This window comes from Martes martes (assembly GCF_963455335.1).
Source record: "Martes martes genome assembly, chromosome: 9".
NCBI classification, from domain to species: Eukaryota; Metazoa; Chordata; class Mammalia; order Carnivora; family Mustelidae; genus Martes; species Martes martes.
The window spans coordinates 113,435,363-113,448,473 of record NC_137896.1 but is presented as its reverse complement, the minus strand read 5'-3'; the positions used below and the strand labels follow the sequence as shown (position 1 = coordinate 113,448,473).

Here is a 13,111-nt window from a genome sequence, read left to right as displayed (position 1 = left end):
CAGGGTCCTGGGATTGAGCCCCGCATCGGGCTCTCTGCTTGATGGGGAGCCTGCTTTCCCCTCTCTCTCTCTCTCTGCCTACTTGTGATCTCTGTCAAATAAATAAATAAAATCTTAAAAAAAAAAAAGTACTCAGTTAAAAAAAAAAAAGTCAGACGTTAATTGATTGAGCCACCCAGTTGCCCCATATTTTTCATTTTAAATCACTTTCTCTGTCTTAAAATCTTCAGATATAATTCATCTCCTCCTTCATTTAATATACTTGGTCAATACTAGGTCTTATCAGTGCTGCCTTCAGGGGGATGCTGCCTCCCCCCCTCCTCAGTTTTTCTGTTCGGTTCCCACAGCTTAGTCTCTTTGACCACCTTCCTTGGACTTAGTTCTCCACTTCTAGGTCTTTCTGTAGTCCGTAACCAAGTTGATCTTCCCCAAACGTATGTTTAGATCTCTTTCTTTTAAACAAAATCTTAGGGACGAAAGTCTACCCTTCTTTGGCTTTGTTTTGTCAGTGGTGTCTTGCTTATATCTCAAATTCTTTTACTCTGTTATTTCTGTGTTGCTCTGGCCTAGAAATTTCTATCCCTGAATCAGCTTCAGCCCAGATTTATATCATTTCAGCTATATCTTTGCTGCTGAATGCTGCTTGAGAAAAGTATGCAGCTACTTAGCTTAATAATTCTGCAGTAAAGTCATAGGATCCCACCTTAGCTGAGCTCTTATAATCATCAAAATTTTCTTTCTCCTTCCCTGGTTAAGGTTTTGTCCTGTTGTCCACAGTGGAAGGTAAATTGGGGCTGGAGAAATTACAAGTTACCACTGTGTTAATATATTTTGAAACCTTACAAATGGCTACAAGTGTGTAGTTGTTATTTTGTCTTAGACCTCTAACCCAGATTTAGTCTCTGTGAGTCAGAGATTTTGTATCTTCCTTTTTCTGCTCATTGCTTTTATATTGTCAGTGTCTCATACTTAAAAAGTGTTCTGTAAATCTTGGTTAATTAATTCTCAAAGTTGGATGTTGACAACAACAAATTTTCAAAGCCCTGATGCAATACTTGAGGTCATTTCTCTCCCAGTAGAAAATTATAAACCAAAACTTTATATTTGTAGACAACTATCCCCTCTCTGTTAACATCTCTACATCTTTCTCTAAATATGTAATGTGTGGTAGAATACGAAATTATATAATCTCTCTGATTCTTCTTTTTCACTTGCTTAAATTAGAAAAAAATTAGGGAGCACCCAGGTGGCTCAGTTGGTTAAGCGTCCGACTCTTGATCTCAGGGTCATGAGTTTGAGCCCTGCATTGGGCTCCACACTGGGCATGGAGCCTGCTTACACATAAAAATTATATGATAAAATTGTTCCTAAGGTATTTTCTGAGCATTAAGTGAAACTGAGATCGAAACATTTTGCAAATGTTCTACACAAGACTTGGTACCTGATCAAGACTTGTTTGCATTCATTAAAATAATTGTGGGTTTATTTTAATTTATGGACTTTCTGTCAAAAATATTTAGCCAGAGACAGGATGTATTATAAGTGAAGAGCTTACTCTCTTTAATTTAAGAGTATCTACCATACGTGAGTTCTTACAAATCATCAGTAATGCTGGGGGTGTGGGTAGGGTCAGTGCACATGCTACTTAGGGCTTTTCAGCAACATCAGTTTTTTTGCCCATTTTGTTCACTGCTTCTTACAGTAGCTAACATAAGGAAGGTGCTCAATAAATATTTGTAGGCCTGGGGTGCCTGGGTGGCTCAGTCATTAAGTGTCTGCCTTCAGCTCAGGTCATGATCCCAGGGTCTGGGATCAAGCCCTGCATTGGGCTCCCTGCTCGGGGGATGGGGGGATGCTGCTTCTCCCTCTTCCACTCCCCCTACTTGTGTTCCTCCGTCACTACCTCTCTGTCAAATCAATAAATAAAATCTTTAAAAAAAAATGAATAAAAATAAATATTTGTAGGCATAACGCTTTGGGTTTTGTTTTAAACTCAGTTCCTCCCTCATACGATGTTATGTTAGAATCAGGGTTTGTAATTCTTTTATCGCTTATTTTCCCCTGTGTAGCGTCACACTGCTCAGCTCCGGGAAGAGCTGCTAAAACTTCCCTGTCCCGAAGGCTTGGACCCTGACGCTGATGATGCCTCGGAGATGTGCAGTGCCACCGCAGGTGCTGAGGAGACTCTGATGCACGATCAGGTCAAACCCAGCAGCAGTAAAGAACTCCCCAGTGACTTCAAATTATGAGCTGCATTGACATGGACTTCATAGACACAAAGGCTTTGAAGCACAAGCCAAATATGTCAATATTTGTATGTAAGAAACTAATTATGTAATAGTTATTGAAACTGAAACTATACTATGCCCTTAAGGAGATCCAGTTTAATTCAAGGTGATCTTTTATTTACCTGTACAAGAGTGTAAACTTTTTTGTGCTTTTATTTTTCAATTGTGAGAACCACTGATTGGTATGTTCAACAAATTTGTGTATACAAAGAAATGGATAAATCACTGATATATAAGGGAAACTACCTTAGGAAAGAATGTTTACTGAATGTTTATTTTATTTTATTTTTTTTTTTTACTGTAGAGTGAGGGGTTGTTAACAAAGAATATATATTGGTCATTCTTACAACTACTATTTAAAGTCAGCAACTTTTCACTGAATTTGATAGGTTTTATGTTTGGCCATATCTTCATGCTCATCTTTGATTTCTGAAGACCTCCTACATACACTTAAATAAAAGTTAAATGGACATACTCCCTCTTTTTTGATTTACTGGTACATTTTTTAAATGATAAATATGCCATAAAATGCATTATAGCTGGAGACTTGCACTTGTATGGATGAATTTATTACATTCAACGTATTTAATTTTATGCCTTCTAATTCTAAGATGCAGAAAAAATAAATGGACATGATTTTATTCTATGCCAACATTTGGGCCTGTGAATGTATCCGTTATTTGAATTTAAGTATATGAGAAGGAATGGTCAATTTGAAAAGTCACTCTAAACTGATTTTTTCCTAAAGGGCTCCTTTTTTCCTGGACTCTGGTTTTACTACTAAAGTCACATGTATGTATGAAAACATTGAGGCTCTGTAGAGCAGAGAGGAGACCTCTCTGGTGCTGTTACAGTACATTCTGTACCTGCCATACAGGCTCATTTTCATGCAAATTCTTCTTAGAGCCAAATAAATAAAGAATTAGGTGTATTAGTATGTCTTGTTTCTAAAACAGTTTGCCATGGTGTGAAATGCTGTTTCTACAAAAATTTGGACACTTTCAAGACCTAAGCATGGGGAAGGAAGGGATATATTTCTAACACCAGTTATCACAAAAAGCTCAGGTGATTTTTGACAGTGTTTATATAAAATGAACTGGTGTTTGGGAACCTTGAATCTGGAGTTGACCAGAAGGAGACGCGGTATTGTGAACAGTGAGCTGCTCTCTGAAGAAAAGGGGGGACTAGGGAGCATGCTACTGTCTGATGTACAAGATATATTCAAGGTTTATGGTACTATAAAGGGGGGGGGAATGAAAAGTTCTAACACATACGGTTAGGTGCGGAGGGTGGTAAGCTCCATACACCAAGAATGACAAAACAGAGTCAATTTCTGAGAAAGAAGAGTCAATTATATGTCATACACACACATGCTTGCTAAAATCTAGCTACAAAATGATCAGCAATGAGAATAAAAGGACAGTTATCAGTCCTCTAGGCTTTTCCTTTTTTGTCTGTCAAGGTCCTGTCAGGGATGGAAGATAAAAGCTACTAACTATATCAAGTGTATTGCTTGCCTCCAACTTGGGATTCCCACCCCCCAAGTCCTATTTATTCATTTATTTATTTGACATATAATGTATTATTTACTTCAGGGGTACAGGTCTGTGAATCATCAGTCTTACACAATTCACAGCTCTTACCATAGCAAATACCCTCCCCGGTGTTCATCACCCAGCCACCCTTCCCTCCCCCCAACCAGCCGCCAGGAATTTTATTTTTAATCACTGAAGTAAGTTTGGGTTTTTTCTCTCATTCACACCACTAGTCTTCAGAAAGCTTTATAAGAGGAAAGTAAAAATATTAGTACCATAAGGTCCAATTCATGTTTTTAAAAAACCAAGACCTAGAGGCACCTGGGTGGCTCATTCGGGTAAGCGTCTGCCTTCAGCTCAGGTCATGATCATGATCCCAGGGTCCTGGGACTGAGCCCCACATCGGGCTTTCTGCTCAGCAGGGAGCCTGCTTCTCTCTCTCCCTCTGCCTGCCGCTCCCCTGCTTATGCTCTTGCTCTCTAATAAAATCTTTAAAAAAAAACAAAAACAAGACCTGAAAGTCTAGATTTAAGACATTACTTTAACATGGTTCCCTCTGGGATGCTGACTTGAGTACTCACTCTGGTAGTAGGTATGGTTTCCAGCACTTGAGGGTTGGATGACAGACATGGAAATATGATGTCGGTACAATTGAGTAGTTCTCTGACAGAGTTTACAGGGTTTACTGTTGGGAACACTGGGGAGGAACACTTAGCTCAGGCAAAATGCTAATGGGCATTGAGGTGATGCGGTCAAGAAAGACCCTCGAGGAAGGTATGCTGAGTCTTAAAGGATGAGGAAGAAGAAGTTAGCCAGGCAGAGGCGACGTGGTGGCTCAGTTGCTTGTGTCTGACTCCTCATGTCTGTTTAGGTCATGATTTCAGGGTCATGAGATCAAGGCCTGTGTGAGTCTCTGCACTAGCCCAGAGTCTGCTTGAGATCTCCCTCTGCCCCTCCCCCGCCAAAGTAAATAAATCTTAAAAAAAAAAAAAAAAAATTTAGCCAGGCAGAAAGAAGTTATTACAGACACAAGAGAGCAAGGGGGAAACTCAATAGCACATTGGATTATAAGAGAAAGTACGATAGTCAAATGAAATGTAGGCTGTAATGTTAGATAGGAGGGCTTGAATCATGGAAGGCTGTCCTGTTAAGAAGCTTTAACATCCTGTGGGTGACGGAGATTAGGGGAGCAACCTGGTCATACTCTGTTTCAGGAAGATTCTACCAACTATGGGGAGGCAAGGAAATGAGTTAAGAGCCCACTAGAGCCCAGGTGGTAGGTCATCAACTAGGACAAAGGGAGAGAAGAAGAGTTGGGAAATACCAATTTTTTGGTATAAGAATAACCAGCATGTTTACTGGCTGAGGTACCTAGGGCAGGAGATTGGGGTGTGGCAGGGAGATGGGGAGGGTAAGCATGAAGGCCTTGCAAAAGGCAGTAAAGACAATTGGTCTAGTGGTAAAACCACCAACTATGAAGTCTTCCAGTACAAATATAAACTGCTTAGATATCACTAGCGTTAAGGCTAATATTGTCAAAGCCCGACAAATGTAGAAAGCACTATAAAAGTTTTTTGATGTCCTATAGTTTGGTTTATGAAGGATGAGATGGGTGAGGGTGAGATGTTCTAGTTAGTGTGTCGTAAACTGGTGAAGAGTAAGGTTCTTGGTTGTGCTTCCTTTCCATTAGAGAAGCACACTTTGTGCAATACAATAAAAAGGTTGCGTTTTGTCACACTGCTTCCTCTCACTTTCCGAACTTAGACCATTGCCGACTGGGAACCGTCTGGACCATGACCTGAGCAGCCCTATGCTCAGCAGCTCAAGTGAGGCTGGGCCCCTGGCCAGGCAGTTCTCACTGGCCATTTATTCCTTAAACTAAAGCTGATGATCTGAGGAGACAAATTTCTACAGTTGCATTTTTTTTTTTAAATCAAGCAATATGCACACCTAAAGTTAGTACTCTGGCATGACCTTGTGTAGGTGCTGGAATAATATTTTGCTGAAACATAAGCCTTGAATCTTGGGAGGTGTGAGACTGGTTAGAAAGACTCCAAGATGGAAACAGACTTGCCCACTGGGTCAGCTGAGACATGGGTACAAAGCCGATTGCAGACCTTGAGGGAGCAGCAGCTGGGGTACCAGAGGACTGGCGCTTCGAGCCTGGCCCAAGTTGCTCCACGAATTCCTCCAGTCTTGGGAAAGGTGGTCAGGGCATGGCAGGGCTTTGGGTTCATCTGGTTTCATAATACTGTGAAGTTTAAAAAAAATCTTTTTTTTAAGATTTACTTTAGAGACAGAGCATGAGCTGGGGGGAGGGACAGAGAGAGGAGGAGACAGAATTTCAAGGAGACTCCCCGCTGAGCATGGAGCCTGATTCAGGGCTCGATCTCATGACCTGAGCTGAAGTCAAAAATTGGATGCTTAGGGGCGCCTGGGTGGCTCAGTGGGTTAAAGCCTCTGCCTTCGGCTCGGGTCATAGTCTCAGGGTCCTGGGATCGAGCCCTGCGTCAGGCTCTCTGCTCAGCGGGGAGCCTGCTTCCCCCACTCTCTGCCTGCCTTTCTGCCTACTTGGGATCTCTGTCAAATAAATAAATAAAATCTTTAAAAAAAAAAATTGGATGCTCAACTGGCTGAGCCACGCAGGCATCTTTATCTTTGTAAAGATAAAACTTCATAATCACTTTTCCTTACATATTTTAACTGCAATTTTTTTGCTGTTGTTTTTTCCTTGGTTGTAATCTTTTGATCACCTCTTCATAGATCACAATCTTTATATTGTCTAACTATTAAATAGGAAAACAATTCATTATTCCAGCATGGTTGATTAATTTTATTTTTTATTATTGATGGTAGGGATGCATAACCCTAACCCTAACCTCACCCACGGATATACACCCTTGTTTATAGTATTCCAACAGGTTGGTGTCCCACCAACCCATAAATTCTATGTTTCGTTATTCCTATTAAAAAAAAAAAAAGAAAGAAAAAGAACCAGGGCGCCTGAGTAGCTCAGTTAGGCATGTGCCCTCGGCTCAGGTCATGATCCCAGAGTCCTGGGATTGAACCCCACATTGGGCTCCCTGCTCAGTGGGAAGTCTACTTCTCTCTCTCCCTCTGTCCCTCCCCTCCCCCTGCTCGTGCTGTCTCTCATGCTCTCTCTCTCTCTCTCAAATAAAAAAGGGGCGCCTGGGTGACTCAGTCGGTTAAGCATCTGCTTTCAGCTCAGGTCATGATCTCAGGGTCCTTGGATTGAGCACCACATCAGGCTCCCTGCTCATCAGGGAGTCTGCGCTCCTTCTGCCCCTCCCCCTGCTCATGCTCTTTCTCTCTCTCAAGTAAATAAAATTAAAAAAAAAAAAAAAAGGAAAAGAAAAATGGGGCACCTGGGTGGCTCAGTTGGTTGGGCGACTGACTCATAGGGGCAGCTCAGGTCATAATCAGGGTTATGAGATTGAGCCCTACATCAGGCTCTGCACTAAGCATGGAGCCTGGGTAAGATTCTCTCTCCCTTTACCCCTCTCACTCATGCTCTCTCACTCTTTCTCTCTAAAATAAATAATTTTTTTTTTTTTAAGAAAAGACCAGGTGGTTTTGTAATTCCTTCCTTCCTTTTATTTATTTATTTATTGGTTAATGAAGATATTTTAATCCTTTGGCTTATTTGAATTTTCTCTCTTATACTGGTTTAATTTTTAAACTTTTTTATAAATGGTCTCCTTTCTTGTCGGTTTAAAAAAAATGATTTGAGGCAGAAAAGGCTCAAAGTGTTGTATTTCTATGGACACAGTGATGAACAGATTGACTAGCCCTCCGCTCACGGTGCCCCAAGTCTGGGTGGAAGACAAGCTCTAAGCACGGAATTCGAGGTGATCGGTGCCTAAAGAACTGCGGGGTCGAGGCGCCTGGGTGGCTCAGTGGGTTAAGCCTCTGCCTTCGGCTCAGGTCATGATCTCGGGGTCCTGGGATTGAGCCCCACATCGGGCCTGCTTCCCCCTCTCTCTCTCTGCCTGCCTCTCTGCCTATTTGTGATCTCTGCCTGTCAAATAAATAAGTAAAATCTTAAAAAAAAAAAAAAAAACACCAAATACTGCGCTGAGAAGCTGATCCTCACCCAGCTGCGCTTCACAGCAAACCCGAAATGAGACACACCCCGTCTTTGTGGGCGGCACATCACAAACAGCGTGTAGAAGTCAGATAGATCCCTGACAGGAGTAGATTGCCATTTCGGCCAGGTAAAGGAGGCCAAAATGAGGATTGAATCTCACAATTCCAGATACCTGATGACTGGAAGAATTTTCCATAGGCATCTTCTGACTCTATACATTTCAAGCCATGTGTCTCGTCCATTGCCACCTCCCTCTGGTGCAGAGCACTATAGGACTTCTTTACTTCACCCTGGGACCCTCAACCTGTATTTTTGATCCGGGGAGCACAGGAGCTGGCTGTAGGTGCATCCTCAGAAGCCGTGTCTACACTGCAGTGGTTAGGAGCCCCTCAATTATCTATAGAATCGACCGCAAACTACATTAACCTATCTCACCCAACCAAAACCAAACACATCCCCAACTCCCCAGACCCCCTATGTTACCCCTAAGTGGCTGTTACCACAGCCACTCTAATGCCATGTGACTGGAGAAGTGTGTCTGAGTGGAAGGCAGGATAGACTTAACTGACTTGAAAATATCTTACTTTAATATATCTTTTTAAAAATTTTATTTATTTGACAGAGAGACAGCGAGAGAGGGAACACAGGCAAGGGGAGTGGGAGAGGGAGAGGCAGGCTTCCTGCTGAGCAGGGAGCCTGATGCGGGGCTGGATCTCAGGACCCTGGGACCATGACCTGAGCGGAAGGCAGACGCTTAACAACTGAACCCCCCAGGCACTCCGAAAATATCTTACTTTAAAAAAAAGTTTTATTAGGATATATTTCCCATACCATACGACGTTCCCATTTTAAGTGTACAATTCAATGGCTTTTAGTATATTCACAGATATGTGCAACCATCACCACTGCCAACATTTTTCATGGCCAATTTTTTTTAAAGATTAATTTATCTGAGAGAGAGAGAGAGAGTGTGTGTGTGTGTGTGTGTGTGTGAGCTGGGGGAGGGGCAGAGGGAGGATCTCCCGCAGAGTCCCCCTGAGGGCAGAGCCCGACATGGGGCTCAATCCCACTACCCTGAGATCAGGACATGAGCTGAGATCAAGACTCAGACGCTTGAGTGACTGAGCCACCCAGGCGCCTGCCACTGCCAATTTTAGAACATTTTCTCAAGAAGAAAATCTGTATCTTTTAGCTTTATCTTTCACCCCCTCTTTCCTTGTCTTGCCCGCCCCCCCCCCCCCCGCCCCTGCCCTGGACGAGCAATCTACTACCTTCTGTTACTTTAGGAAATTTTACATAGTCTTATAATCAAGTGACTATGTTGTTAGAACCTTTGCCAGAGCCTTGGGGGTTGGGGATACGTGAACCTTAAGTTTCATTAACCTCTGCCTTTATTCTTCAGGAAGCCATACATTCAGTTCCGGACCATTCACCGAGTTGAGTGGATCCAGTAGAGTGTGTGTGTGTGTGTGTGTGTGTGTGTGTGTGTGTGTTCTGTGAAAACTCTGGGGGGGAAACAGCTCATTTGGAAAACCAGGTAAATCTGAGTAAAATGAGAGAAACTCAAGGAAAATAGGATTCAAAAGGTTACAAAGACTTTTTTTTTTTTTTTTAGATTTTATTTATTTATTTGACAGACAGAGATCACAAGTAGGCAGAGAGGCAGGCAGGCTCCCCGCTGAGCAGAGAGCCCAATGCAGGGCTCGATCCCAGGACCCCCGGATCATGACCTGAGCCAAAGGCAGAGGCTGAGCCACCCAGGCGCCCCAGTTACAAAGACTTTGAGACTATCTTGTAGTTAGAATTTTTTTTTTTTTAGACCTCATTTTTCCAAGTAAAGAAACTGTTTGGTGCTTTGTCTCCCTATTTTTTAGAATGCCTTTTAGACATACAATTTATTTTTTTCTGTCAGAAGCTTCCCACAGTGATCATTGTTAATCTAACTAAATAAAGCAGGGTTTTTTTTTTTTCCTTTTCTTTCCTTTTTTTTTTTTTCCATTTTTGTTTGTTTAATTTTTCCAATGTCCAGGGAAAATTCAAGAATTAGGATTGTGGTATGGTTTTATATAGGAGACAGAAGTTCTTCCAGGAAACAGTTTAGACTTTGAGATATACAAACTTTAACACACCAAGAAGGGGGCCAGTGAGGTTAACAGTGTATGGTTGGTAACCATATCTCAAATTTTCCAACTGAGTGGAGGCCTACTAGTTCTAGGCTGTATGACTAGTGACCCAATAATCATTGATCTTAGACTTTAGCTTAAACAAAATGACCTTCTTTCACAAACTGATAAGGTAGGGAGTGAGTGCTTCTGTGAATATTGTACAGGGAATCCACTCAAAGTTTGATCCATGGTTTTTTTTCGCAGATCCGTCATCCATTGGCCAAAGGTATCAGGCCAACAACCTCATGGCCAGCTTGGATTGGAGTGGAGACTTACTGGGCATGTGTTTCTTCACATTCCCTGTGGAATACTCCCTTAGACATCCCGCAGAGAAGGACAGTTCGGGACAAAGGAAAAACACATGCAGCAAGACTTTGTACATATAGACCAACATCAGCCAAAGTGGAGCAAGCAGCTCGGTAAGGAGCATGGTAGGCCACGTCCACGGTGCCCCCCGTGGTCCCTGCCTCCTTCCCCTTGCATGTGGGCTGGACGGATTCGTGAAGGGATACTTCTGAGATGAGGTTGCAAAAAGACTGTAGTCCCGAACTGGATCTCCCTTGGAGAGAAGCCTCCTGCCACATTGGGGACTTCCCTACAGGGAGGCCACACGGAAAGGAACCAATGTCTTTGGCCAACAGCCAGCGAGAAAGGAAGTCATGCCGCACGATAAGCTTTGGAGAGGATCCTCTCCTAGGTGAACCTTGTTTATGATAGCCTCTTTGTGAGAGACCCTGAGCCTGGGCCACACAGCCAAGCCCAGAAGTTGTGAAATAATAAATGCTTGTTGTTTGAAGCTGCTGAGTTCCGGAGTGATTTTTTTACACAGCAATAGACAACTCATACAAGCAAGGGATGGCATGAGTATTTGTCAAATGATGTACCTTGCAATCAAAAAGTGGAATGGTTGGGTGCCTGGGTGGCTCAGTTGGTTAAGCAACTGCCTTCGGCTCGGGTCATGATCCTGGAGTCCTGGGATCGAGTCCTGCATTGGGCTCGCAGCTCCACGGGGAGTCTGCTTTTCCCTTTGACCTTCTCCCCTCTCATGCTCTCTCTCACTCTCAAATAAATAAATAAAATCTTAAAAAAAAAAAAAAAGATTACTTCCCAAAAAGAATTAAAAAAAAAAAGTGGAATTGTCTTATGAAAGATATAGGTCTGATTGCCAAATGGGGCTACACCTCTTTACCAAAAGGTCTGATTTCTTAAAGTACTAGGCCCAATGACATTAGATGAAAACTTACTTCATTGCAAACTGTAGGAGAAAAGAATAAGTTCAGTAGGGGGGAACACGATGTAACTAGTGATAGCTCATATTGTTGACGCTAACTCACCTGACGGCAGAGCTGAAGGACAAATGGGAGTCTCAGCTCAGGGCGCCAGTGTTAGTCCGCAGGTTCCTTGGAATGTTGCTTATGAGGGTCTTTTGTTTGTTTGTTTGTTTAAGATTTATTTATTTATTTAGAGAGAGCGCATGCGCGACTGTGAGAGTTGGGGGAGGGGCATAGGGTGAGGAAGAGAGCATCTTAAGCAGATTCCACACTGAATGTGGAACCTGATGTGGGGCTCCGTCTCACAATTCTGAGATCATGACTGGAACCACAATCAAGAATTGGATGCTTAACCAACTGAGCCACCCTGGTGCCTCCCTTCACAAAAATGTGTTAAACCATGCTTCTTATAATAAGAGCTAATCATCAAAATAATGAAAATTATTAAATTATTGGGGATATTGAGGTCTATTGATTGACAAGTATTGTTTGCATAAGTAATGAAATAAAGACATACATAATTAGATTATATATTTATTCCATAGAATTTATTTATGTTGACTTTATTTCTACAAAATCTTACTGATGTTTTAGTGTTTAGTTCCTGGGGCTGTGGTAACAAATGACCACCAACAGGGGGGCTTAAAACAACGGAAATTTATTCACTCACAGTTTTGGAGACCAAAAGACTGAAGTCAAGGGGAGAAAGAATCCATTCTTTGCCTCTTCTTTTTCCGCGTTATATAATGTAATTTAATCCAAGTATATAAATTTCATTCCAAGTATATAAAGTTTGAAAGTATTTTCATCAAAAACGTAAATTTAGGTAAATGTTAAGTATCATGTTTTCTATTTTTCTTCTAAAACATCTAAAATTAAAAAATAAATAAATAAAATTACTAAAATTAAAAGCAAAATACAAACTATAATCAATGACTATCAAAACTTTAAATCAATGCTGGTTAAAGAAAGTTAGACCCGGGACACCTGGGTGACTTAGTTGGGTAAACGTCTACCTTCAGCTCAGGTCATGATCTCAGGGTCCTGGAATCAAGCCCCGTGTCGGGCTCCCTGCTCACCATGGAGCCTGGTTCTCCTTCGACCTCTGCCTGCTGCTCTCCCTGCTCGTGAGCTTGCTCTCTCCCTCTCTCTCTCTCTCTGGCAAATAAATAAAATCTTTTCCAAAAAATAAAGAAAGCTAAACTTTAAAAATATCCAAAATATTTAATCCAATCTTTTATACAAACAAAATTCAACAGTTGTAGCATTTGATGTTATCTAATGGCTGATGTGAAGACTCTCATTTGAATGGTACATCTGAGTTGTTTAAAATTGTGAAATGCTTTCTAGCCACTGTCCATATCTGTGGTAAATAAAATTTATTTCAGGAGTACCTCCAGAACCAAAAATAGAACACAAATAGTAAACGAATGAGCATCACTACTGAGAAAGGTCACTGAATTATGCAAGAATCTGTTGTAGTCATGCCAAGAGGGAAATTTAACAAGTAATATGTAGAGATGCCTTTTCTCTAGAGTCCAAATAGCCTAAATCAAGAGGGCAGCTGTTCAAGGTCACCCTATGTCCTTGGATCTTGAATGAGAGAAACCCTCATGTATTCTTTGATTAATTTGGTGTTTGTAACTTATGGATACCTGTAGAGCTTCCTACCCAGACCACGAGGCCCCCTTCTATGATTCTAAGAATCTAGAAGAGTTCTAGAATCGAGGGAGGAATGGCCCTC

At 41.8% G+C, this 13,111-nt stretch overlaps 1 protein-coding gene across 2 annotated transcripts in view; it reads left to right on the top strand.

Annotated features, from left to right (window-relative positions):
• The window catches only part of BIRC6 (baculoviral IAP repeat containing 6), a 234,697-nt gene extending 231,475 nt beyond the window's left edge, over positions 1-3,222 (top strand). For both annotated transcript variants that reach the window (XM_080814319.1, XM_080814318.1), the window contains exon 74: positions 2,070-3,222. In XM_080814319.1, coding sequence (XP_080670445.1) covers positions 2,070-2,249 — 180 coding nt within the window. In that variant the 3' untranslated portion in view covers positions 2,250-3,222. The remainder of the gene's footprint in view (positions 1-2,069) is intronic.
• The last annotated feature ends 9,889 nt before the right edge of the window (positions 3,223-13,111 follow it).